Here is a 26,539-nt window from a genome sequence, read left to right as displayed (position 1 = left end):
GGGCTCCAGAACGGATCCCGTTCGTATCCAGAGGTACCACTGTAACTTTAAAAAGAGAGAGAATAGGAGGAGAGTTGGTGGAAGAATGTAAAATCACACACAGCCTGGAGAAAGGAATGGAGAAACGTGCCACTAGAACTTGTGAACTTCTAGCACTGGAAACTGCAGGACACCATGATGATGATGATTCCACTTTTTGTTCTTGACGGGGATTCCAGGCAGCTTACCACCAAATTTTTTTTTCATCCCATACATCCATGGAAGGTGTTGTACACAACCCCTTCCCTCACACATTTTTCTTCTTCACAACAACCCTGCAAAGTAGTTAAGGCAGAGAGGTTGCCGTTTGCTCAGGGTGACCAATGTCAATGTGCAGACAACGTTCAGGAGATCAAAAGAGGAAGGCACTTCCTGATTTCTCCTATTTTCATCGGAGGAATGTTAGCGGGGAGCTGTCTGGCACCGATGGGAGTTGTAGTCCAACAGCCCTGGAAGGCACCGGGTCAGGGAAGGTTTATCTAGAGGAGCCATAAATGAGCAGAGATGGGGGAAGTCTTTGACCTCCTGGAAGACTTTGCAGAGCCAGGCAAAATCCAGCAAAAAGAGAGTTGAAACTGGACTAAACAGACTAGTACGCCTCTCATGGAAACTTCCCTGAGCTCTTGGGGGTGTAACAACAATGGTCTGCCTCCCAATTAAGTTCCTTGATTTACTCAGAAGGATACGTACAGTAATGACTAAGAGTCGCAGACTGTAGTAATGTTTCTGACCTCTCCCGCTACATATATATGCCAAGAGATTAATGTGTCTGCAAGCTGGCATGAACACCAGATGTAAATAAAGTCTAAATATCTGGGATGAAGCTGGTGAGCTCAGAGTTCCTCTCCATGCTGCAAATATTTGATCCAGAAGGTTATCTCCTGACTGTTCCTTTCTAAGCACAAACAGTTCTTCCTTATAAAAATGCATTGTTATTGTCATTCTCATGTTCTGGGCATAAGGACAGGTATGGAGTCTCTTGGGGGCGGGGAGAGGAATAAAATCTGGTATACAAGATAAGATCTCACGTCTGCCTTAGATGTTTTGCTGCCTGAGGCAAAGGGCGAGATGCAATTCCACCCCCCCTGGCCCATTCCACATTCAAGAGTGGATCGACTACTCTTTAAATCTTAATTTCCAACACTGTACCCAAGGACAGCCCATTTTGCAGTGAGTTCAGGGCAGGCCACCCGACTGGTGCTAAAATTGTTGTTGTTGTTTAGTCGTTCAGTCGTGTCCGACTCTTCGTGACCCCATGGATCAGAGCACGCCAGGCCCTCCTGTCTTCCACTGCCTCCCGCAGTTTGTTCAGATTCATGTTTGTAGCTTCGAGAACACTGCCCAAGCATCTCGTCCTCTGTCGTCCCCTTCTCCTTGTGCCCTCCATCTTTCCCAACAACAGGGTCTTTTCCAGTGAGTCTTCTCTTCTCATGAGGTGGCCAAAATATTGGAGCTTCAGCTTCAGGATCTGTCCTTCCAGTGAGCACTCAGGGCTGATTTCCCTAAGAATGGATGCGTTTGATCTTCTTGCAGTCCATGGGGTTCTCAAGAGTCTCCTCCAGCACCATAATTCAAAAGCGTCAATTCTTCGGCGATCAGCCTTCTTTATGGTCCAGCTCTAACTTCCATACATCACTACTGGGAAAACCAGAGCTTTTACTATACGGACCTTTGTTGGCAAGGTGATGTCTCTACTAAGATATGTGTCCCAATACAGAGGGGAATGCCTGAAGAAAGGACTTCTTCACACACAGCATAAGTTCAACTGTGGAACTCTCTGACACAGGAGGCAATGATGGCCAACAAATTTGATGGCTTTAGATGATGATTAGGCAAATTCAAAGAGGAGAGGTCTATCGATGGCTGCTAGCGATAAGAGCTATGCTGTTTCCCCACAGTTGGAAGCAATTGTGCTTCTGAATTATAGTTGCCGGTAACAGCAGGAGCGGAGAGGGCTTCTGTGCTCAAATCCTCCTCCCGGGTTTCCCAGAGGCATCTGAATGCATGCAGAGGAGGGCAACCAAGAGGATCAAGGGTCTGGAAACCGAGCCTCAAGAGGAATGGTTGCATTTAGCCTGGAAAAGAGGAGACTGGTGTGCTGGGCCAGGGTTAACCTGAGTAACGTGGTCGAGGTCCTGTCCAGAATCCAGGGTTCTGCGAGGAGTCAGTCCAACAAGGCCAAGGCAGGAAACCAGGCAAGGTCAGGCACAGGATCACAGGCAGGTTCCAGCAAGCTGCAATGTTGGGGTAAGGTCTGGCAGCCTTTTATCTTTGTCGGGGTAACGGCCGGTCCTGATCCCCCAGCAACTCACCTCTCTGTCTCGCCCAAAGTCGAGCACTCCTCCTGCGAGTACTCAGGTCTCTCCTTCTCTCAGACCTGAGTCTCTGCAGCTCGGGAGACGTCGGTGGGTTACTAGACCCAGAGGCCACCTCAGCCTCCCCTAACCCAACCGGTAATGGAGCAGCTGTAAGTGATGGCCCAGCTGGAGGCAACGAGGTCATCCCTGCATCTGGAGTCAGGGCAGGCTCAGGCCCCTGACTCGGCTCAGCTGGTGTTTGTTGCAGGGGAAACTGTGCAGACTGGGACTCTTCAGGATCAGACCCCAGACTTGGTTCAGATGATGCCTGAGGCACAGGATCCTGTGCGGACCGAGACTCTTCCGGTTCCGAGTTTGAGCCCGAGTCCCAGGCCATCACAATTGGGAGGAGATACAAGAGCCATCTTCAAAGATCTCAAGGGGTGTCATACAAGGGATGGAGCGAGCTTGTTTTCTCCTGTTCTGGAGGGTAGGACTCGAACCAACGGCTTCAATTCACAAGGAAGGAGATTCTGACTTTCTGACAGTAAGAGCTGTTTGACAGCAAAACAGAGATTTTGGACTCTCCTCCCTTGGAGGTTTTCAAGCAGAGGTTGGATGGCCTCTAGATGACCTTTGGGCACCTTCCATCTCTACAATTCTATGATTCTATCTGGCTGGGCACTGAGGTCAGCATGCTGGACAAGATGGGTCACTGGCCTGATCTAGCAGGCTCTTCTTACGTTCTTATAAGATCTCTGAGGAATCTGGGCCTGAGACAGGTGCCTCCCTTTTCCTGATATCAAATCTGTCCCTGATAAGATTGAAAGGCAAATTAATGTCTAACCGGAAAGCCTCCCCAATGTTATACATATCTAATCTCTCCATCTCCACTTACAAGAATAATTTAGACCTAGCGCCTCAAGTTTCGCAAGTCGTTCTAATTATGCTTGTGAACAATCTTCTAATAGCCGAGAGGTCACTCAGTGGAGAGGAGAGCGGCCGCAATGACGCAGAAAGCGCACTGAGGATTTATGGAACACGCTTGAGCCGGACGCCAGTCCAAATAAACAGCAGAGTGATTTAGAAAACCATTCCAAATGGGTTTCTGACAGGAAGGCGGAGGCACGGAAAGGGAGAGTCTTCTCCAACCTGGTGCTCACTGGATGTTTTGGACCACAACTCAAAAAAACACACCAAAAAACCTGCGGAGGACACAGTCATTTGGAATAGGATAGGAAAAGACTGGATGTTGTGCGCTGATTGTCTTTGGCTGACTGGCATTGATGGGAGCACATGGAAGGTGGAGCAAGCTTGTTCTCGGTTGCTCCAGAGGGTAGGACTTGAAATAATAATAATAATAATAATAATAATAATAATAATAATAATAATAATAATTTTTAAATTATTATTTATACCCCACCCATCTGGCTGGGCTTCCCCAGCCACTTTGGGCGGCTTCCAACAACATATTAAAATACCGTAATGCATCATAAATTAAAAGCTTCCCTAAACAGGGCTGCCTTCAGAGCCAGTGTGGTGTAGTGGTTAAGAGCGGTAGTCTCGTAATCTGGGGAACCGGGTTCGCATCTCCGCTCCTCCACATGCAGCTGCTGGGTGACCTTGGGCCAGTCACACTTCTCTGAAGTCTCTCAGCCCCACTGACCTCACAGAATGTTTGTTGTGGGGGAGGAAGGGAAAGGAGAATGTTAGCCACTTTGAGACTCCTGAAAGGGAGTGAAAGGCGGGCTATCAAATCCAAACTCCTCCTCCTCCTCCTCTTCTTCTTCTTCTTCTAAGTCTGGTAGTTGTTGTTCTCTTTGACATCTGAAGGGAGGACGTTCCACAGGTGCCACCACCGAGAAGGCCCTCTGCCAGGTTCCCTGTAACTTGGCTTCTTGTAGCAAGAGAATTGCCAGAAGGCCCTCAGAGCTGGACCTCAGTGTCCGGGCAGAACGATGGGGGTGGAGATGCTCCTCCAGGTCTACTGGACTGAGGCCGTTTAGGGCTTTAAAGGTCAGCACCAACACTTTGAATTGTGCTCGAAAACGTACTGGGAGCCAATGTAGGTCTTTCAATGGCTTCACATTACAAGGAAGGAGACTCTGACCAAACACTAGGAAGAACTACCAGGCGGCAATTGCTGTTCAACAGTGGAACAGTCTCCCACAGACTTTCTTACTTGGAGGTTTTCAACTGAGCTTGGGTAGCCATCTGTTGGATAGTCTTGAACTGAGATTCCTGCATTGAAGGAGACTAGATTACTCTTAGGGTCCCTTCAAACTCTGGAATGATTCCATTATTCATCCATTTCAGCCATTGCCAGCTATCTCCATTCAAAAGGGAACAGCATGTTCGTTAGGAAGGAGGTTATTTTTCTACTCACTCTACGTGGGGCTGCCCTTGAGACTGACCCAGAAACTCCAGCGGGTGCAGAATGCTGAGAGCCAGTGTGGTGTAGTGGTTAAGAGCGGTAGTCTTGTAATCTGGGGAACCGGGTTCGAGTCTCCGCTCCTCCACATGCAGCTGCTGGGTGACCTTGGGCTAGTCACGCTTCTCTGAAGTCTCTCAGCCCCACTCACCTCACAGAGTGTTTGTTGTGGGGGAGGAAGGGAAAGGAGAATGTTAGCCGCTTTGAGACTCCTGAAGGGGAGTGAAAGGCGGGATATCAAGTCCAAACTCTTCTTCTTCTTCTTCTGCAGCGAGACTCCTTACAGGGTCCTCGCCATGGGATCACATTCACCGCCAGCTGCACTGGCTCCCGGTGGAGTACAGGATCAGGTTTAAGGTGCTGGTTTTAACCTTTAAGGCCCTATACGGCCTAGGACCCTCGTACCTACGAGACCGCCTCTCCTGGTATGTCCCACAGAGGACCTTACGGTCTTCAAACAAAAACATCTGGGAGGTCCTGGGCCACAGGGAGGTTAGGCTGGCCTCAACCAGAGCCAGGGCTTTTTCGGCTGTGGCCCTGATCTGGTGGAACGCTCTGTCACAAGAGACTAGGGCCCTGCGGGACTTGACATCTTTCCGCAGGGCCTGCAAGACGGAGCTGTTCCACCAGGCCTTTGGCCAGGGCACAGTCTGACCCCCTCCTTTGGCAAGCCTCACAGAACTCTAGCCCAATGGTTGCCATTAATTTGATTCTGAATTGATTTTATAATGAATTGATTTTAGAATGCTGTATTATTTTACTGTTGTTAGCCACCCTGAGCCCAGCTTTGGCTGGGGAGGGTGGGATATAAATAAATTGTTTTTTATTATTATTATTATGGTGTCATTCAGAGAGAGTCCTGCATAGAATCATAGAAACATAGAGTTGGAAGGGACCCTGAGCATCATCTAGTCCACCCCCTGCAATGCAGGAATATGCAGCTGTCCCATAAAGGAACCTGCAACCTTGACATTATCTGCACCACACTCTAACCAACTGAGCCATCCAAGTTATCCTATGTGATGGCCTGGGACTCGGGCTCAAACTCGGAGCCAGAGGAGTCTCAGTCCGCACCAGATCCTTTGCCTCAGGCATCATCTGAACCTAGTCTGGGGCCTGATCCTGAAGAGTCCCAGTCTGCACAGATTCCCCTGCAACAAGCACCAGCTGGGCCGAGTCAGGGGCCTGATCCTGCCCTGGCTCCAGATGCGGGGATGACCTCGTTGCCTCCAGCTGGGCCATCACTTACAGCTGCTCCACTACTGGTTGGGTCAGGGGAGGCTCTGGGTCTAGTAACCCACCGACGTCTCCCGAGCTGCAAAGACTCAGGTCTGAGAGAAGGAGAGACCTGAGTACTCGCAGGAGGAGTGCTCGCCTTTGGGCGAGACAGGGAGGTGAGTCACCGGGGAATCAGGATCAGCCGCTACCCCGACAGAGATAAAAGGCTGCCGGACCTGCCCCAAGTTGCGGGAGCAACATTGCTGTTTGCCAGAACCTGCCTGTGATCCTGTGCCTGACCTTGCCTGGTTTCCTGCCTCATGTCCTGCCTTGGCCCTGTCGGACTGACTCCTCGCGGAACCATTGGATTCGGGACCGGACCTGGACCACGTTGCTCAGGTTAACCCCAGGCCCAGCACATCCTAAGTGCATGTACAGCTGCTGGACCATCCATCCCAATCAAGTACCTTCAGTCCATCATGGCAAACATTTTGCTTCTTGATTTTGGGTCGTTTCAATTTGATTGGTTCCCACCAATTGGCTATCTTTGCACAAACCTACCCTTTGTAATAAGGAAGAGCCCATCCTTCTAACTATCACATCCCAACACCATGGAGGAAAGATGCTGGCGATAAATGAACACAGAGCGAGTAGTTTCCGAAGCAGAATGGATCATTGCCAAACGCAACAGCCGTTGAAGCCTTGGGGTTGGTTTGTGTATTTAAAAGCATTTGTAAACTGCTTAGTATTTTTTTAAGCCATAAAAAATAAATAAACAGCGTCATGAAAATAAAAACACAACATAAAACCAGTAAGGCAGGGGAATAAAAACAGGAATTTGGGGAATTCAAACAAATAAAAACTGGTTTTAAGGGTCAGGGAAAGTCTGGGCAAAATGAGATGTCTTTACGAGACGTTTGAAGTCACTGATGGATGATGCTTTGTGTAGGATAAAGGGAAGGACCTTCCAGAGTCTATGGGGCAATGACCAAAAATGTCCATTTTGGGGTCCATTGCCGGTGATCTTCTGTAGGGTGCAGCATAATCATGAGCAGGTGACCTAAGTGATCATACAGGTGTGTGCAGAGGCAGGCAATCTTTCAGGTAACATGGTCCCAAGTTGCTCAGGACCTTGGGTGTCAATAAGGACATCTTCTTTGGCGACCCCTCGTAGCCGAGCAAGATTGTCTTCCATAAACACGGTCTTAATTATGAGTCCCTAAGTGACTGTGGAGGCGAGATGAGCGCCGCAACCCCAGAGTCATCTGCGACTGGACCTAATGGTCAGGGGTCCCTTTACCTTTACCTTTAAACAATCACCGGAAAAGGTTGGGGATCATTTTGCAGGGGATTTCTGCAAAACTGCCCAGCCAGTCGCAGTTCTCTGATACACTGGAAAACCCTTTTGCAAAACCTACCAGGGACATGCAGTACCGGCATGCAGCACCGAGGGAGGGAGTTGTTTCTCTGCCCATTTCCAAACCCACCTCTCCAGCTGCTGTTCTGGCTTCCTGGCAAGAGCTGGGAGATTCTCCCAGAGGGCAAATTTTCACCTCATTTGGCAACCTCTGGACTCAGGTTCTTCTCCCGACTTAGTTACTGCTGCCTGTTTGTCAAAACACCACCTGGGCCTACTGTTGTTCTGCAGCCACCTCTGTGCTGAGCCATAGAGCAAAATCCATGGGAGGGGGTCTCCTTGCCCACCCCTGTTCAGCTCTTTCCTCCATTGACATGATGTCCCAGCAACCAGAATGAGAGCAAGCGCCTTTTCTATAAGGCTTCAACCTGCTTATCCCCAATGAGGAGTCCAGCTGCGATCTGCAAACCCCTTCTGCAGCAAGTAGCTCATATTCTGACTCTGTAGATATTAAAACTCGCAAAAAAATAATAATGACCTCATAGTTTAGGGGTTATTAGGAACTAAATTATGTTCGCCGATGACAAGTGCTGGAAATTAAGCTGTGCTCCTGGGGAATGGCAGTTTGGTTGCTACTAAACGAAGCAACTTCTATCACAGGGCTGGGCAGATTTGGCTTGGGGGGTCCCACCCCCCTCCCAAACCCTGAAATTTGCAGGCCAAATTTACTCAGGTGCATAAGTCGTACAAGGCAGTACTTAACGAAATAGCTGCATGAGCAGAATGACTTCTGCTTGCACAAGGGGACCTCTCCTCCTCTTCCTCCCATTCACACCTCACCCGCCAAATCTGTTCCAGAAGGTTGGGTAAGACCCAGAACAGATTTAGTGGGTGCAGAAGAAGAAGAAGAAGAGAGGGGGAAACCTTCTGTTGGAAATGGAAATGAGAGCTGGACCATAAAGAAGGCTGGTCGCTGAAGAATGGATGCTTTTGAATTCTGGTGCTGGAGGAGACTCTGGAGAGTCCCATGGACTGCAAGAAGATCCAACCTCTCCATTCTGAAGGAAGTCAGCCCTGAGTGCTCACAGGAAGGACAGATCCTGAAGCTGAGGCTCCAAGACTTTGGCCACCTCAGGAGAAGAGAAGACTCCCTGGAAAAGACCCTGATGTTGGGAAGGATGGAGGGCACAAGGAGAAGGGGACGACGGAGGACGAGATGGTGGGACAGTGTTCTCAAAGCTACCAGCATGAGTTTGACCAAACTGCGGGAGGCAGTGGAAGACAGGAGTGCCTGGCGTGCTCTGGTCCAGGGGGTCACGAAGAGTCGGACACCACTAAACGACTCAACAACAACACTAAGCTTGGATCCTAGAACAATAGGCAAGTAGGATCCTAGAATGCAACAACTGATTGGCCTGCAGGAGAAGACCTATCAGGCTCCAAGAGGGAAGCAGAATCAGCCAATCAGATGGGATTCATTGTGTAAATAACGTATATAAAAGCCTGAGGTTTGGAGGGAAATTCAGTCACTGTTTTACAACTAAACGACTAAAGAACAAACAACAATATGCATGTGCTTTATATGTTAATAAAATTTAATTTTTATTTTAATTTTAAAAAGGAATAGTCTCCGATTGCTTGGGGAGAAGCCTAGAGAAGAGGGGACTTCAGTCTCTGCAACTGCTTCATGGGAGCAAGAGCTACCGGCAATGAATTGCTGTTCACATTAGGCCTGACACTCTTGTGCAGACTCTGTTTTTGCAGAGTGAACTCCAACTCTCAACGGTGTGATTGCTAACACCAAGGCAGGCGGGGCAGTGCCCTGCCAAGCCCCAGTGGTCCAGCCTTCGCTAGAGCTGCATTCTCAGCGCATCTCATAGAACGTAGAGCTGGAGGGGACCCCAAGGTCCTCTAGTCCAACCCCTGCAATGCAGGAGCCGCAGCTAAAGGATCCCTGTCAGGTGGCCATCTGACCTGTCTAAAAACCTCCAAGAAAGGGTGGTCCATCATCCTGCTTTTCCTTCAAGACTGACAGACGGAAACCTGACCCGCAGGCCACTCAGAGAGCTTCATGGCTGAGGGAGGAGTTGAACCCGTGTCTCCCAAGTCCTAATCCCAGCCCTCCAGCCACTACACCAAGCTGGCAAATCCCTCTCCAGGATGAATCTGCAAAGTTACTACATTGCAGAAAATTGCTTGCAACATCCCTCTGAGCTGCAAATGTCTGAAAATTATTATTTGCAAACCTCGTCTTTGGGGGCTTGGATGTCCTTGCAAGCCATTCCAAACTCGTCTCTCCTTTCTTTATTTTATTCCCTGGCTATTTTTAAAGTTGATGTTGCCCCAGAGTCACATTCTAAGACAGGTCTTGGCTCAGGAGCCCAGCATGAGATTCTTCCTTTTGGCAAATTAAATTGTGAGAAATTCCTCTGGCCAGATTTTATTTTTTTACTCTTGGGGTGTGTGTTTGTTTTGCAAGAGTTCTTGTTGAACGCTCTTCCTTGTGAGCAAATTTCTTCTTCTTTCTGCCTCAGCCTGAGGGTCTAGACCCGTGGTTCCTCACACGCCTCACAGGTGGGCAATTTGATTTTTAAGGGGGGCAATTTGAATATGAGTTAGACCATGGGTAGGCAAACTAAGGCCCGGGGGCCGGATCCGGCCCAAACACCTTCTAAATCTGGCCCGCAGGCGGTCTGGGAATCAGCGTGTTTTTACATGAGTAGAATGTGTCCTTTTATTTAAAATGCATCTCTGGGTTATTTGTGGGGCATAGGAATTCGTTCATTTTAATTTTTTCCCCAAAATATAGTCCGGCCCCCCAAAAGGTCTGAGGGACAGTGGACCGATCCACGGCTGAAAAGGTTTGCTGACCCCTGAGTTAGACCAAGTTAATGGCCTTTTGGCTTCCTCCACATGGACAGAAGTTCACTTTTTGAATAATAAGAATTATATGTCGGGGGGGGGGCTTCAGTATTTTAGAGATGCTTAGGTGGGGCATGACCAAAATTAGGTTGGGAACCACTAATATAGACCTTGTGGAGACGTGGGTGGCGCTGTGGGTTAAAGCCTCAGTTCCTAGGGCTTGCCGATCGAAAGGTCGGCGGTTCGAATCCCCGCAACGGGGTGAGCTCCCGCTGTTCGGTCCCAGCACCTGCCAACCTAGCAGTTTGAAAGCACCCCTGGGTGCAAGTAGATAAATAGGGACCGCTTACTAGCGGGAAGGTAAACTGCGTTTCCGTATGCGGCTCTGGCTCGCCAGAGCAGCGATGTCACGCTGGCCACGTTACCCGGAAGTGTCTTCGGACAGCGCTGGCCCTTGGCCTCTTTGAGTGAGATGGGCGCACAACCCTAGAGTCTGTCAAGACTGGCCCGTACAGGCAGGGGTACCTTTACCTTTTACCCCATCACCCCCAGCAAGTACAGCCAGGGCGCCCCCCCCCCACCTCAGCCCCAACACCCTATAGCCATGCAATCCAAAAAAACTTCAGACTGCCACGTTGGGGAGTCGAACTACCAACTTCCAGAGGCATCTTGTGTCCTGGCTCTCCCTGGGTGAAGAATTCAAATTCGGGTTACATTTCCTTTTCGGGGGTTGCAATAGATGAATGTTGTAGACCATTCCCGAATCTATATTTCTGCCTAAACTTGCAGGGGTCAGCAAGCTTTTCAGCAGGGGGCCGGTCCACTGTCCCTCAGACCTTGGGGGGGGGCAGACTACATTTTGAAAAAAATAATAAACGAATTCCTATGCCCCACAAATATCCCAGAGGTGCATTTTACATAAAAGGACACATTCTGCTCATGTAAAAACACGCTCATTCCCGGACCGTCCGTGGGCCGGATTTAGGAGGCGATTGGGCTGGATCCGGCCCCCGGGCCTTAGTTTGCCTACCCCTGGCCTAAAGCAGGGATCAGCAACCTTTTTCAGCCATGGACCCATCCACCGTCCCTCAGACCATGTGGGGGGCCAGACTATATTGTTACGTACTGAAGTTCTCACCCTGGGCCAGCAAGGGGGATACTGTAGATAGTTATGCAAATAAAGGATCGAAAGTGATGTTCAGTGATTGGATAGTTTTAGAAAGTTGTTGCTGTTGCTTTGTAGTGGAGCTCCATATAAGCAGGCTGGCTGAACCCTTCAGTTCAGTTCTGTTCTGGCCTCTGAATAAACAAGAGCTGTTTGAAGAATCACTGTGTCGTCTGACAACTTAACATATATTTGGGGGGCGGGGAGAAAAGAATGAATTCCTATGCCCCAGAAATAACCCAGAGGTGCATTTTAAATAAAAGGACACTGGGGCGAAGCAGCCTGCCTCCACCTGACCAGCCCTTTCCTTGCTCTTACAGGTCCGGGGAGCAGAAAGAGGCCATCGGGACCCTGCGGACACCTGGGGTCCCTGGCTGCTCTCAAATACGCCGTGGTTGGGCTCTACCTGTTGGTCTTCCTGATCCTCGTCGGCGTTTTCATCCTCGCAGGTAAGGACCACTGGGGGGGGGAGAAATACCCCACATATCCCCACCACCTTTTTGCAGGTAAAAACAGCAAGAAGTTGCTGGTAGGAATTTAGGGAGCGGCTTTGTACTGTGAGTCTGAACACTGGTCTATCTAACCCAATAGTGCCTGCTCGGACTGGCAGCAGCTACGTTTAGTTATTTATTTATTTAGTTATTTATTTATTGCATTACTCTTGTGCACCAACCAGAGGGTTGGTGGCCCGGGTCCAGCCAGGGATGGCTGTGGAAGTGAATCCGCAACCTGATTGGCCTACAGGTGAATCCCGGAATTAGCCAATCGCGTGGGGCCCATTGTGTAAATAATGTATATAAAGCAGACATTTCAGGGGAACTTCCATTCCTCCTCACCACTATGAGCTGAATAAAGAGCATGAAATCCACTCTCAGCTCTGAGTATATTTCACTAAGTGTTCACAAAGCCAGTGCTAGATCTTCCTGGATCTCTGGCTCTGCTGTTTCCAGGCTGTTTCCCCCCTGGCCAAGATCCACCTTCTTGTGGGTTTGCAAATGCCACCTCCCGGCCTTTTGGGTGTAGCCATGGGAAGACGAAGGCATACAGCAAACACTCAGTGAGTAATCCTTGGCCAGGGGCAGACGTGTCAAACCCAATCCTCTGCATAATGAGCCGAGCGAGGTTTAGTGGGTGGCCGCGAAGATATCCCAGGGAGACTTTGGGCTCCGTCTCTGGGCTTGTGGGTTGGGCAGAGGCCACCGGAGCACGTTCCCAGAATGTCTGCTCGGCTTATGCTGAGTGATTGCTTCTCCTCCGGGACGACAGATCATGGCACCAGAACGTCCAAAAGACTGAAGGCTGTAGGGGAGCCAAGCTGGGACTATCCACCCACACAGACCCAGGCTGTGTTTCTCTCCTAATGTCTTTCTCCAAAGGCTCTTTCCGAGAGAGAGACAGTCGGGGTTGGCTCATTGTGTTGGAGCAGCAGTGGTCAATGCGTTGGCAAGTGTGACACCAAGGGGAGCCCAGATTGTATATCCAGAGTACACCAATAGTGCCATAGAATCGCTGAGTTGGAAGGGACCCCAAAGGTCATCCATTCCAGCCCCCTGCAACGCTGGAATCTCAACTAAAACCATCCATGACAAGTGGTCATCCAACCTCTGCTTAGAAACCTCCAAGGAAGGAAAGTCCAAAACCTCCTGAGTGTGATGGCCTGGGACTTGGACTCGGAGCCAGAGCCGGAGGAGTCTCAGTCCACACTGGATCCTGTGCCTCAGACGGCATCTGAACCAAGTCTGGGGCCTGATTCTGAAGAGCCCCAGTCTGCACAGGTTCCCCTGCATCAAGCACCAGCTGGGCCGAGTCAGGGGCCTGAGCCTGCCCTGGCTCCAGATGCGGGGATGACCTCCCTGCCTTCAGCTGGGCCATCACTTACAGCTGCTCCACTACTGGTTGGGTCAGGGGAGGCTGAGGTGGCCTGTGGATCTAGTAACCCACCGAAGTCTCCCGAGCTGCAAAGACTCAGGTCTGAGAGAAGGAGAGACCTGAGTACTCGCAGGAGGAGTGCTCGTCTTCGGGCGAGACAGGGAGGTGAGTCGCCGGGGGATCAGGACTGGCCATTACCCTGACAGAGATAAAAGGCAACGTTGCTGCTTGCTGGAACCTGCCTGAGATCCTGTGCCTGACCATGCCTGGTTTCCTGCTTCATGTCCTGCCTTGGCCCTGTTGGACTAACTCCTCGCAGAACCCTTGGATTCAGGACTGGACCTGGACCACATTACTTGGGTTAACCCCGGCCCCAGAACACTGAGGGAGTCTGTTTCATTGTCCAAAGGCTCTTACTTTCAGAAAGATCTTCCTGATGTTTACTTGCAACCTCCATTCCTGAAACTTGAAGCCATTGGCTCGGGTCCTACCCTCCAGAGCAGGAGAAAACAAGCTTGCTCCATCTTGCATCTGATAGCCCTTGGGATATTTGAAGACGGCTCTGCTATCTCCTCTCAGTCTCCTCTTTTCCAGGCTGAACATACCCAACTCCTTCAACCGTTCCTCATAAGGCTCAGTTTCCAGACCCTGGATCATCTTGCTCTCCCTCCTCTGCACACCTTCCAACTTGTCAACATCCGCCTTAAATCGTGGTGCCCAGAGCTGGACACAGTATTCCAGGTGTGGTCTGACCAAGGCAGAATAAAGAGGGACTATGACTTCCCTTGACCTGGACACTCGACTTCTGTTGATGCAGCCTAGAAGAGCATTCGCCTTTTTTGCTGCTGCATCACACTGTTGACCACCAAGACCCCTAGATCCCTTTTGCTGTACTGCTAGCAATGATAAACCTAGACAGCATCTTAAAAAATAGAGACATCACCTTGCCATCAAAGGTCCGTATACTTAAAGCTATGGTTTTCCCAGTAGTGATGTATGGAAGTGAGAGCTGGACCAGAAAGACGGCTGATCATCCAAGAAATGATGCTTTTGAATTATGGCGCTGGAGGAGACTCTTGAGAGTCCCATGGACTGAAAGAAGATCAAACCGATCCATTCTGAAGGAAATCAGCCCTGAGTGCTCACTGGAAGGACAGATCCTGAAGCTGAGGTTCCAATACTTTGGCCACCTCAGGAGAAGAGAAGACTCCCTGGAAAAGACCCTGATGTTGGGAAAGATGGAGGGCACAAGGAGAAGAGGACGACAGAGGATGAGAGTGTTGGACAGTGTTCTCGAAGCTACCAGCATGAGTCTGACCAAACTGCGGGAGGCAGTGGAAGACAGGAGAGCCTGGCGTGCTCTGGTCCAGGGGGTCACAAAGAGTCGGACATGACTAAATGACTAAACAACAACAACAAGTATGCAGATGACCAAAAATAGCTTTAGCATATTGTTACGGAAATTACGGGGGGGGGGGCGCACATCTTTAAAGTTGTAAAATGTTACAAATATTATGTGTAAACTAAACAACAACAACAAGCTAGTAAGGCAGGTGTCCCCTGTCTTATATTTGCACAGGTGGTTATTCCTGCCTGTAGAACCTATCATTTGAAAGGTGATACAATAGTCATCTTCAAGTATCTGAAGGGCTGTTCCATGGAAGGTTGAGCAAGCTTGTTTGATTCTGCTATGAAGGGCAGTGAGGAGATTTCACCCCTCCCATATCCAAGAATCTCCTGAGGAGTCTGCTGATTCTGCAGAGAGGAGGAGGCGTGTTCTGCTCTCTACTTATTCCGCTCCAGCCTAACATCAGTGAGTCGGTCAGTCAGTGAGTGGGTCAGTCAGTGTGTCAGAGAGAGAGAGACTGAGTGTTAGAGATTGTGTGTTTAGATAAGGTTGCTGCTAAGAGCAGCTGCAGACACTCAGTGCGGTTTAGCATCCATTTATGCTTAGACCTATTTAGCTCTGTACATAGTTGTATAATAGTTGTAGATAGAATAAAGAAGATATTCTGCAGAGCTGCTCTCCGAGTTGTTTATATACTCTGCTATACTCTGCTGTACTCTGCTGTACGACGACTGTCTTCTTGTTGAAGTGAATCCGGTGCTCACAGCACTAAGCTGTGAGTCCACAGCACTTTGACCTGTTCCTGTGCAGAAGGTGGTCTCTGGAAGTGCTACCCAGCTCGCCTGGCCCAGTCAGGGCTGAAGTGGATGAGTCCAGTTGGTGGCACTGGCTCAAGGGCGATGCTGACAGGCAGGACCCTCAAGTTTCAAGAAAGGAGATTCCATACTAAACATCAAGAAGAACTTTCTGATGGTCAGATTTGTTTGACGTTGGAATGGACTCCTCAGAAGGTTGTGGCCTCTTCATCCTTGGAAGCTTCTGAGAACCTCCATTAGAGTCCCTTCCAGCTGTCCAATTCCATGAGTCTAGGATTTCATGTGTGGCCTTGCTGCACTCCCAAGCCCCTTTTGCCACATCTGATTCCGATCAGAACAGAGAAGGCATTTTATTTCCAAGGAGGGGCTGTCATAATGTCAAATGTTTGTTAATTTTTCTCTGAATGGGCGGGGAGAAAACATGGCAATTGTTATGATGGATGGACGGATCCGGGACCCTTGTCCTTGCAGAAGGTGGTTGGGGGGATCATCTATGCTGACATCTGTCTTCCCACCCACGGAAGAAATCTTTCTCCCTGGGTGGAGGATGAAATTGAAATGTGCCTGGAATCTAAAGCTCCACAATTCCTAGAGGAAGAACAGGGCGATGAATCACTGGCTAATTAGGCTGACCTTATTTTGGCTGGCTAGATAAATCTGCAGCATTAACAGCGGAGATCTCTTAGCGGAGACGCCTCTTGCCTCTCAGTCCATCAACTTTACTCTGACTCTCGGGTTGCTGTGCAGGTGCCAAATCTTTTACTGCCTGCAGAGATGAATGACAGGAGGGCTCGCTGTACCAGTGATGGCTACATTTTCATTCCACCGACGGAAACAGTGATGCCTCTGAATGTCAGTTCCTGGGACAAGTGAGGACAGAGGTGTAGCTCTCAGGTCCGGCTTGCCAGCTTCTCCCATCTGGTCGGCCACTATGAGAGCAGGATGCTGCCTGAGATCCGGCCCCTTTGGCCTGATCCATCTGCAGGGGGCGAGGTCTTCCGAACTTCCTATGGAGCCTCCAGGTTCAGAGGCAGTCTACCTGCATTCCTATGCTGTTTGGGGAATTTAGCCACTGTGAGAACAGGATGCTGGACCACATGGGCCTGATCCAGCTACAGGGCTCTGTGAGGAGGGAAGGGATCTAGGAGCCTTCATATGCAAGGAGCAAATGTTGGTCCTCTTTGTTCAGGAGCAGTATGGGCTCCTCCACACTTACACCTTTTCATAGAATTGTAGAGTTGGAAGGGACCTCAGGGGACATCTAGTCCAACCGCCTGCAATGTAAGAATCCTGCCCACAGCTGTTCCTAGTGGGACTCGGACCATGAACCTTCTGGTTAACAGCCAGACACACTCACCCATTTATATGCTAATAGTAACACATTGAACCTTAACTCCATAAAGATCAGGCAACCTTCCAGTCGTCCGGTTTAGGGAACCACCCACTCACAGTGCCTTAGTCTTATCAGGATTGAGATTCAGTTTGTTGGCTCTCATCCAGTCCTTTACCGAGGCAAGACACTGGTCCAGCACCGCCACTGCCTCACCTGCAGATGTAGAGAAATAGAGATGAGTGCCATCAGCGTACTGCTCACAGCTTACTCGAAACCTTGGATGACCCCACCCAGCAGTTTCATGTCTTCTTCTTTTTCTTTGGCGATCACTCATAGCCAAGTAAGATTGTCTTCCATAAACACAGTTTAACAATGAGTCGGTAAGTGACTGTGGAGGCCAATTCTGGATCCACACATATTTCCACAGTGGGGACATTGGTTTCCGGGCGGGAGTTGATCACGGTGTAGATTTGCCAAGGGTGCCTTCCTCTTAGCACGTTTCTCCCTTGCATCCTGAGTTCGAGTGTCTTCAAAGTCCAGGACACCTTTGGTAAAGGCTGTTCTCCAACTGGAGCGCTCGCAGGAAGTGTTTCCCAATTGCTGGTGTTTATACTACATTTTGAAAGATTTGCCTTGAGACAGTCTTTAAACCTCTTTTGTTGACCACCAGCATTACGCATTCCATTTTTAAGTTTGGAATAGAGTAGTTGCTTTGGAAGATGATCATCAGGCATCCGAACAACATGACCCGTCCAATGAAGAATCATTGTTTTGACACTGGTGATCTTTGCTTCTTCCAGTACACTGGCATTAGTTTTCCTGTCTTCCCAAGTGATGTGTAAAATTTTTCATAGACACCATTGATGGAACCTTTCAAGGAGTTGTAGATGGCGTTTATAAGTGGTCCATGTTTCACAAGCATACGGTATGGTTGGAAGTACAATAGCTTTTTAAACAAGCATTTTGGTTTCCCTGTGAATGTCCCCGTCCTCAAACACTCTGCACTTCAGTCGGGAGAAAGTTGCACTCTAAACAACGTAGGGGATGAGATTGAGCCCTGAGGAACCCCACATTGAAGGCTCCATCATGCCAAAGAGCACTCCCCAAGCATCACCCTCTGGAAATGACCATCCAAGTAGGACCAGGACCACCACAAATCAGCACTGTCCACCCCCAAGTTGGACAGTTGCTCCAGATGGATGCGACGATCAATGGTATCGAAAGCGGCTGAGAGGTCAAGGCGAATGAACAAAGACACAATACCCCTGTCTCTCTCCCTACAGAGGTCAGCGTACGGGGCCACCAAGGCAGATTCTGTGCCAAAATTCCCATGATTCACCCGTAGCCTTGCAAAACAGGAAGCTGAAGAAGATTTATGCTGCTTGGAACCAGGCGAGTTTTTAATATCCTTTGCCTGCGAGGGGCTTGAGAGCGGCTCTCAGCTGTGGCGATGGAGCACATTTAACAGCTCTTGCCTAATCTAACGACACTCCAGGCTAAAAAAACCCTCCGGCCGGGAAGGAAAGGGCAGATGGCGAAAGCCCAAGAAACATGAAATGTCTCCCATACCGATTTATTGGGACTGTGTGGTTTGACCCTCCGAAGATAACACAGGCTGCATAGCTTAGGCCGGCTGGACTCAAAACCACTCTTGACAGGCAGCCAGGAGAGAGTTGCAACAGGCCGTCGACTGAAGAAGAATGAGCCACCTGCCCCGAGGAGCTTACATATGTGACCCAGAACCATGAGAAAACATTGAGCAGGGCTGCTGGTTTTCTCTGCCGAAGGAAAACAAAACTCTGCTAGAAATCTGAAATATGCAAGTTTAATCAGGTGAAACGTGGATGCATTTGGATTGCGGGCAGATAGCCACAAAGAGATGTACACTCTGTGTGTTCTTCGTGGGATTGTCCCAAATTTCAATGTAAAATGCTATGTCCTGTACTGATACAGTTTTGTCCTGTATGGTGGTACCTCGGGTTAAGAACTTCATTCATTCTGGACGTCCGTTCTTAACCTGAAACTGTTCTTAACCTGATGTACCACTCAGGTGAAAGGTCATGTATTCATACTCTGGGTAGCCAAGCACAGACAGACTCACAAATTCATGTGTGTGTATCTTCTTAGCCTACAATAGATTGTAATGGATTGCTTTGAAGTCACTTAAGCAACAGATATAAAAAAAATCACACACACCCCTCAACGTCCCTGCCCTGCCTTGTATTTTGCCTGGGGCCAGATTTAGGTTTGATGAGGCCTCAGCTCCTGAAGGTAATGGGGCCCTTGATATGTTCAGCTGTTCTTTGCCAACAACAAATTGTCACTGTTTTTTGTGTGTTGAATATATGCTGTATGGTAATTGATGGACCTAATAGGTATCTAAAGCCATTTTATTTGTTTTTTTATCTTATATTTTGGAAAAGTACATCCAGGTTTTCTTTTCCTTTAATTTTCTGGGGAGCCCCCAAGAGAGTGGGGCCCTAAGCTATAGCCTGTTTAGCTTATACGTAAATCCGGCAACTGATTGTTGGGCGGCTTCCACGTGACAGCCCTTGAGGTATCTCAATACGGCTCTCCTATCTCCTCTCAGTCTCCTCTTTCCCAGGCTAAACATACCCAGCTCCTTCAATCGCTCCTCATAAGGCTTAGTATCGAGACCCTTGATCCTCTTGTTTGCCCACCTCCACACACTTTCCAGCTTGTCCACATCCTTTTAAACTGGGGTACTCAGAACCTTTACTAGCTCATGGTCACATTTGGATCAATCACTCCAGTCCCTTTGATCCCCCTTCCTGGAATGATCTCACACAGGGAAAGAGAGAGAGAGAGCAGAAAAGAAGTTGCCACTTTCCCCACAGTGTCTAAATAGAATCATAGAATGGTAGAGTGGGAAGGTACCCAAAGGTCATCCAATCCACCCCCCTTGCAATGTTCATTTTGTATTTTTAGACTGTGGCGCTGTGGTCTAAACCACAGAGCCTAGGGCTTGCCGATCAGAAGGTCGGCGGTTCAAATCCCCGCAACGGGGTGAGCTCCCGTTGCACAGTCCCTGCTCCTGCCAACCTAGAAGTTCGAAAGCACGTCAAAGTGCAAGTAGATCAATAGATACCGCTCCGGCGGGAAGGTAAATGGCGTTTCCATGCCCTGCTCTGGTTCGCCAGATGCAGCTTAGTCATGCTGGCCACATGACCCGGAAGCTGTACGCCGGCTCCCTTGGCCAGTAAAGCGAGATGAGCGCTGCAACCCCAGAGGTGGCCATGACTGGACCTAACGGTCAGGGGTCCCTTTACCTTTACCACCCTAAGGTCTTTGGATGAAGAGTGGTATGCAAATTCAGATGATGATGATGATGGAATCTCAGTTTTTAAAAGTGCAGTGAGTTTGGCCACTGCTAAGTTGTGTTCCCTCCACCCTCAAACCCAGTAAACCTTTTTTGCATTCAGACCAGATGCAACCCTCATGGCCCGGGAACTGCCCTATGGAAGACAGTAACAGATAATTCTTGCCATTTTCCTGGAGTTCGGAACGATAAAGCCCAAACCCTCTGTTACTTTCCTGCGCCTTTCATGTTTGTTTCCATTCGAACCCCTCAATATACTTTGGACGGTCCCCAAAAACACGGGATACAGTTCCATTTCCTCCTTTGCTGAGAGGCCTTTAAAAGATCTCATGAAATTAAATGCAAAGTAAAACCGTACACAGAGAAAAATCTGCGGGGCTGTCTCCTTACTAACAGAAATACAGCGGATGTTCTAGGGCCCCCTCTGGGGGAGAAAAGAGCCACGCATCAACAGAATTTGGGGGCAAACACATGTCTTGTCAGCCTGGGTTGTTGTTTTTCTACATCTGGGAGACTGAAAACATTTTGAGAGGATTAGAACACAAATCTTGGTGCACAATTCTTTCAAAACTGAATCCAACACAGGCCTGGGGGTTTGGAGAAAGGTCCATAATTCAGTGGCAAAGCAGATCTCTGTGTGCGCAACTCCCCAGATCCAGTCTGGAACAGGAAGAAAAGTTCATTTGCTCCTCATTGCAAAGCAAACTGTCCCAATTTGTACCCCCCGGGTTAACGCACAGGTCAGAGTACAATTCTGTTTTGGATTGCACACATTGCAATGCAGATCTCTGCTCAAAAAGAGGCACCAAAATGCAAATTTTGGAAAGAAAGAAAGAAAGTTGATATTATGAGTACAATGGGAGTCTAAGAAGCCGGCCAGATATCACAATGATCCCAATAAAGCTTTTCATAAACAGCTTCAAGAGATGGTCTGCATGGTCCAGCCTCCTTATTGCAGCCCATTGTCTGGACACAGCAATAATATTTAGTTTAAGTGCACGGCATTTTACTGGCTGTTACATAGATCCCCATATTGGGGGAGAGCTGGTTGTGCAATGGGCTTGGCTTCCCAAAACTCAATTAAGCTGAACAGGATTTGATTAATTTTTAAGCCAAACTGGGTCCCAACAGTGGATCAAACCACCCCAAAGAATGCTTTCTCAAAGAAGTCTCTCCCACCTCTTTGAAAACGCAATGTACCACTTTATGCATGGCTTTCTACATAGCAGAATGTTTATGAACGTTAAGAGGAAGCAGCTCTGAAGGAAAAGCTGTCCATGCTATCCTCTTGGCTCTGGGGGCATGGGGTTTCTCTGTTGTCTCCTGCCTCCATCGTGCAATCTGTCTCCAGCCTTTTCGCTGCTTGAGTCATGGGGATGCTTTTCTCAACTTGGGATCATGGAATCAGAATGGTAGAAGGGGCATCGAAGGAGCATCTAGTGCAAGGCAGAAATCCCTGCAGTGCTGAAATCACCACAAAACCGTCTCCGGCAGATCCAACCTGTCTTTGTTGTTGTTCTTGTTTAGTCGTGTCTGACTCTTCGTGACCCCCTGGACCAGAGCACGCCAGGCACTCCTGTCTTCCACTGCTTCCTGCAATTTGGTCAAACTCATGCTGGTAGCTTCGAGAACACGGTCCCACCATCTCGTCCTCTGTCGTCCCCTTCTCCTTGTGCCCTCCATCTTTCCCAACATCAGGGTCTTTTCCAGGGAGTCTTCTCTTCTCATGAGGTGGCCAAAGTCTTGGAGCCTCAGCTTCAGGATCTGTCCTTCCAGTGAGCACCCAGGGCTGATTTCCTTCAGAATGGATCGGTTTGATCTTCTTGCAGTCCATGGGACTCTTGAGTCTCCTCCAGCACCAGAATTCAAAAGCATCAATTCTTTGGCAATCAGCCTTCTTTATGGTCCAGCTCTCACTTCCATACATCACTACTGGGAAAACCAGAGCTTTAACTATACGGACCTTTGTTGGCAAGGTGATGTCTCTGCTTTTTAAGATGCTGTCTAGGTTTGTCATTGCTTTTCTCCCGAGAGGCAGGCGTCTTTTAATTTCGTGACTGCTGTCTGAACATTGATAGTGTTCTCCTCCATGATCTTCAACTTATATATTCCATTCATGAATAACTTCCCATAGAATGCCTTAAAGTGATTTAACAATGAAAACCATTGCAGCCATTCCAAAAAGCAAAATTATTCTAATTATAAAAACAATTTCAGATTTGAGGCAGGCATTAAAAAGACACAATCGTTTTCAACCACAAAAACACGGCAGAAATGTGTTCAGCATCTGGACTTCAGAAGCAGGCTCTGTTATATCCCCACAGTCATGGCGGTGCTATGATTGACATGGGTTTAAAATGCAAAACTGCACACGTATAGATTTCCTTTTCTTTCTTTCTTTTTCCAAATCTAGGTTGGCAAACTTATCTTTGCTTTAACATGCCAGGAATGTTGAAGGCGTTTTAAAGCATGGAATGCCAACAGACTGCCAGGAGAAAAGAAAGGTTAATTGTGCAACTCACAGCTGAAGTGATATCCCGTTACACACCACCCCAGTCTCTAAGCAATGGGAGACTCAAGGGGTTCCAGACGTTTACCTAGGGTTCAGTTTCCTTGGCATGAGGGTCAGTGGAGACTGAGGTGTCTTCAGGATATACGGTTTTATTTACAAGCTGAGCATAAGGCTCAGAAGTTTATCATCCCAACAGATCTGGCTTCTCCGTTAGTCACAGTTTTGGATCCAGCACAAAGCAAGCAGGTCTCTGTGTATCCAGCATCCAGCTCTGCTAAAACCTAAAACTTCTTCTCCTATCTGGCAGGAGGTGAGGGGTAGAGGAATGGCCCACTCATTAGTCTGGAGAGCCCCATCACTTCCTGGTAGATCTTAAAACCTTTGCCATTCTTTTGGGATGCTGATGAGGACCTTTAAGTAGCCAGCTGAGGTCATTGTCTCACAAAGAAACTTGTCTGACCACTTCAGCAATAGAACCTTCTATAGAGACATCACCTTGCCAACAAAGGTCCGTGTAGTTAAAGCTATGGTTTTCCCAGTAGTGATGTATCGAAGTGAGAGCTGGGCCATAAAGAAGGCTGATCGTCGAAGAATTGATGCTTTTGAATTCTGGTGCTGGAGGAGACTCTTGAGAGTCCCATGGACTGCAAGAAGATCAAACCGATCCATTCTGAAGGAAATCAGCCCTGAGTGCTCACTGGAAGGACAGATCCTGAAGCTGAGGCTCGAATGCTTTGGCCACCTCATGAGAAGAGAAGACTACCTGGAAAAGACCCTGATGTTGGGAAAGATGGAGGGCACAAGGAGAAGGGGACGACAGAGGACGAGATGGTGGGACGGTGTTCTTGAAGCTACCAGCATGAGTTTGACCAGACTGCGGGAGGCAGTGGAAGACAGGAGTGCCTGGCATGCTCTGGTCCAGAAGAAGAAGAAGAAGAAGAGTTTGGATTTGATATCCCGCCTTTCACTCCCCTTCAGGAGTCTCAAGGCGGCTAACATTCTCCTTTCCCTTCCTCCCCCACAACAAACACTCTGTGAGGTGAGTGGGGCTGAGAGACGTCAAAGAAGTGTGACTGGCCCAAGGTCACCCAGCAGCTGCATGTGGAGGAGCGGAGACGCGAACCCGGCTCCCCAGATTACGAGACTACCACTTTTAACCACTACACCACACAGGCTCACGAAGAGTCGGACACGACTAAACAACAAAAATTAGATTCTAACTCTCACTGGGCACAGGATCCTGAGAATCAGAAGGGAACTCTGGGCATCATCCAGACTGACCCTCTCCAAACCCACAACAATGCATTGCTGTCTAAACACCTTCCCCTCCCAGCAAGACCATAAAGTCCAGAGCATACAATTACCATGGAGGCTTCGTTTTTAAAATCAATTACAATGAAAAATCACCCTCTGGGGTTGGAATTCACACCCAGGACTCAGATGTGCAAGAGATTAGATGCTGAGGGTTCAAAAGAACAGAGGTTCTTCTCGGTGATGTCAGAAGTCAAGATGAAGCTAGAAAGTCTACAAGGACTCGGTCCTGCAATGTCACTATTCCACCGGGAAGTTGACAAATCGAGGCACTGTTTTGGTGGTGCACGAAGCAAGCGCATTCATGCTTCTGCGCTGAGCCAAGGCCTGCTCTGAAGAATTCCTGGCTGCATCTCCAGCGAGTAACTGAGCCAGGCAGATCCAACACACGCTTCGATGGATAAGAAACAAAACAAAACGCCCGTTCTTGGAAAGGGAGGCCCAGGTTGGCCTATGAATCGTGCGGCCCTAGTAAACAGCCAAAAGCGAGGCTGCCAGCCTGAGTGAGCTCATCTGTTTTTGCCAGGGAGGAAAATGTGAGAGCAAAGGTGTTTGACCACAAGCTGAGGCAAGAGCAGGAAGAACATAAGAAAGTCAGAAACCTTGAACTGGAGAGTTGGAAGGGATCCCAGAGGTCATCCAGTCCAGCCCTGCTCAAGCATCCCTGACAGATGGCCCTCCAACCTCTGCTTAAAGGCACCCAAGGAAGCAGAGCCAACAACAACAACAACAACAACTATTTATTTGTACCCTGTCCATCTGGCTGGGTTTCCCCAGCCACTCTGGGCAGCTTCCAACAAAGATTAAAAATACATTAAAGTGTCACACATTAAAAACTTCCCTGAACAGGGCTGCCTTCAGATGTCTTCTAAATGTCAGGTAGTTGTTTCTCTCTTTGACAGCTGATAGGAGGGCGCTCCACATGCAGGAGCCATGTTCGCAAGCCGCAGCACCGTGTCTGCGCACACACAGGCCGCGATTCAGCACTTCTGCGCATGCGCAAAGTGCGATTAAGCGCTTCTGCACATGCATGAACACCGAAACCCGGAAGTAACCCGTTCCATTACTTCTGGGTTTTGGCACGTCCGTAACCTGAAAACGCGTAACCTGAAGTGTCTGTAACCCGAGGTATGACTGTAATAATAGTAAATTTATACCACACCCATCTGGCTGGGTTTCCCCTGCCACTCTGGGTGAATCCCAACAGAATATTAAAAACACGACAAAACATCAGACATTAAAAACTTCCCTAAACATGGCTGCCTTCAGGTGTCTTCTAAAAGTCAGATAGTTGTTTATTTCCTTAGTTCCTTGATGGGAGGGTGTTCCACAAGAAGGGCGCCACCACCGACAAGGCCCTCTGCCTGGTTCCCTGCAACCTCACTTCTTGTAGGGAGGGAACTGCCAGAAGGCCCTCGGTGCCGGACCTCAGTGTCTGGGCTGAACGATGGGGGTGGAGACGCTCCTTCAGGTATACTGGGCTGAGGCCATTTAGGGCTTCCAAGGTCAGCACCTACACTTTGAATTGTGCTTGGAAATTCGGCAGGAAACCTTCAGAGCTCTAGTGCAGGCTTGTTTGCAGTCCTTAGGCTTCAGCCATGGAGCGTAGGCAACGGGATTTGCGAATCCAGCCCGTTCTGAATCTTTTCGGAATAACCTCGTTGCCAGGTGTGAGGTCCAAGTGGGAAAACAACACAGACCAAGGGCAGAAGCGATTCCTCCAGCAGACTTGGTCAGAAGGGACCAGGAGAGGTTTTTAAAAATAAACAGACTGGTAGAACAGTATGTCCAAAACCACGAAACTTGCAAGGCGATTCCCTCCCCCTGCATCCTCCCAGGACATCAGCCTCTTTGCTGGGCTAGCCAGCCTGCAAGCCCATTTGCAGATGACCCATTCAGGATGGTATGTGTTTGTGCAAGCTGAAATATCACAACCTCTGTGGTCGCTGCTGCCTGTAATGGACACCTGCAAGCAGTCAAGGCAGTGCTGGTCAACTGGCTGTTTTTGATACCTGAGAGCTGAGTTACTCCTTTTCCTGCATCAAATATTTAATAAAAACAATTTTTGAAAAACCTACAGGTTGCACACATTGTATTCCCATTGGCTCAGTCAGAAAAAGCAGGCAGCTAGGATTAAAAGTGACAGGCATGTAAACCGTCCCGTGATATCTCAATGAAAGTTGGTATATAAATCTAAAAAGTAATACTATTATTTATTTACAGTGGTACCTTGGTTCTCAAACTTAATCCGTTCTGGAAGTCCGTTCCAAAACCAAAGCGTTCCAAAACCAAGGCGTGCTTTCCCATAGAAACTAATGCAAAATGGATTAATCCGTCCCAGACTTTTAAAAACAACCATTGAAACAGCAATTTAACATGAATTTTACTATCTAACGGGACCATTGATCCATAAAATGAAAGCAATAAACAATGTACTGCAGTCACACAATCAATCAATCAGTAGCTGAACTGGATTCCACACAGTCACAAAAACAAAACAAAAAAGCCACAAAAAGAAAAAGTCAAAATAAATAGCAAAAACAGACCTCAGCATTGCACTCAAAATGGAAGTGTGGCACTCAAATCAGAAGCATAACACTCAAAAGGGAGCATGTTTGGCTTCTGAAAAATGTTCAAAAACT

General features: G+C 48.6%; 1 protein-coding gene across 1 annotated transcript in view; it reads left to right on the top strand.

The window, feature by feature from the left end:
• SCARA5 (scavenger receptor class A member 5) overlaps nucleotides 1–26,539 on the top strand; it is a 106,048-nt gene that overhangs the window by 24,099 nt on the left and 55,410 nt on the right. Inside the window, exon 3 of the mRNA XM_083432684.1 lies at nucleotides 11,690–11,818. Coding sequence (XP_083288810.1) covers nucleotides 11,690–11,818 — 129 coding nt within the window. The remainder of the gene's footprint in view (nucleotides 1–11,689; nucleotides 11,819–26,539) is intronic.

The sequence above is a fragment of the Podarcis tiliguerta genome (genome assembly GCF_965153285.1).
Source record: "Podarcis tiliguerta genome assembly, chromosome: 3".
In the NCBI taxonomy this organism is placed as follows: Eukaryota; Metazoa; Chordata; class Lepidosauria; order Squamata; family Lacertidae; genus Podarcis; species Podarcis tiliguerta.
Note: the sequence above shows the minus strand (reverse complement) of the source record. Positions and strands in the feature narration are given on the sequence as shown.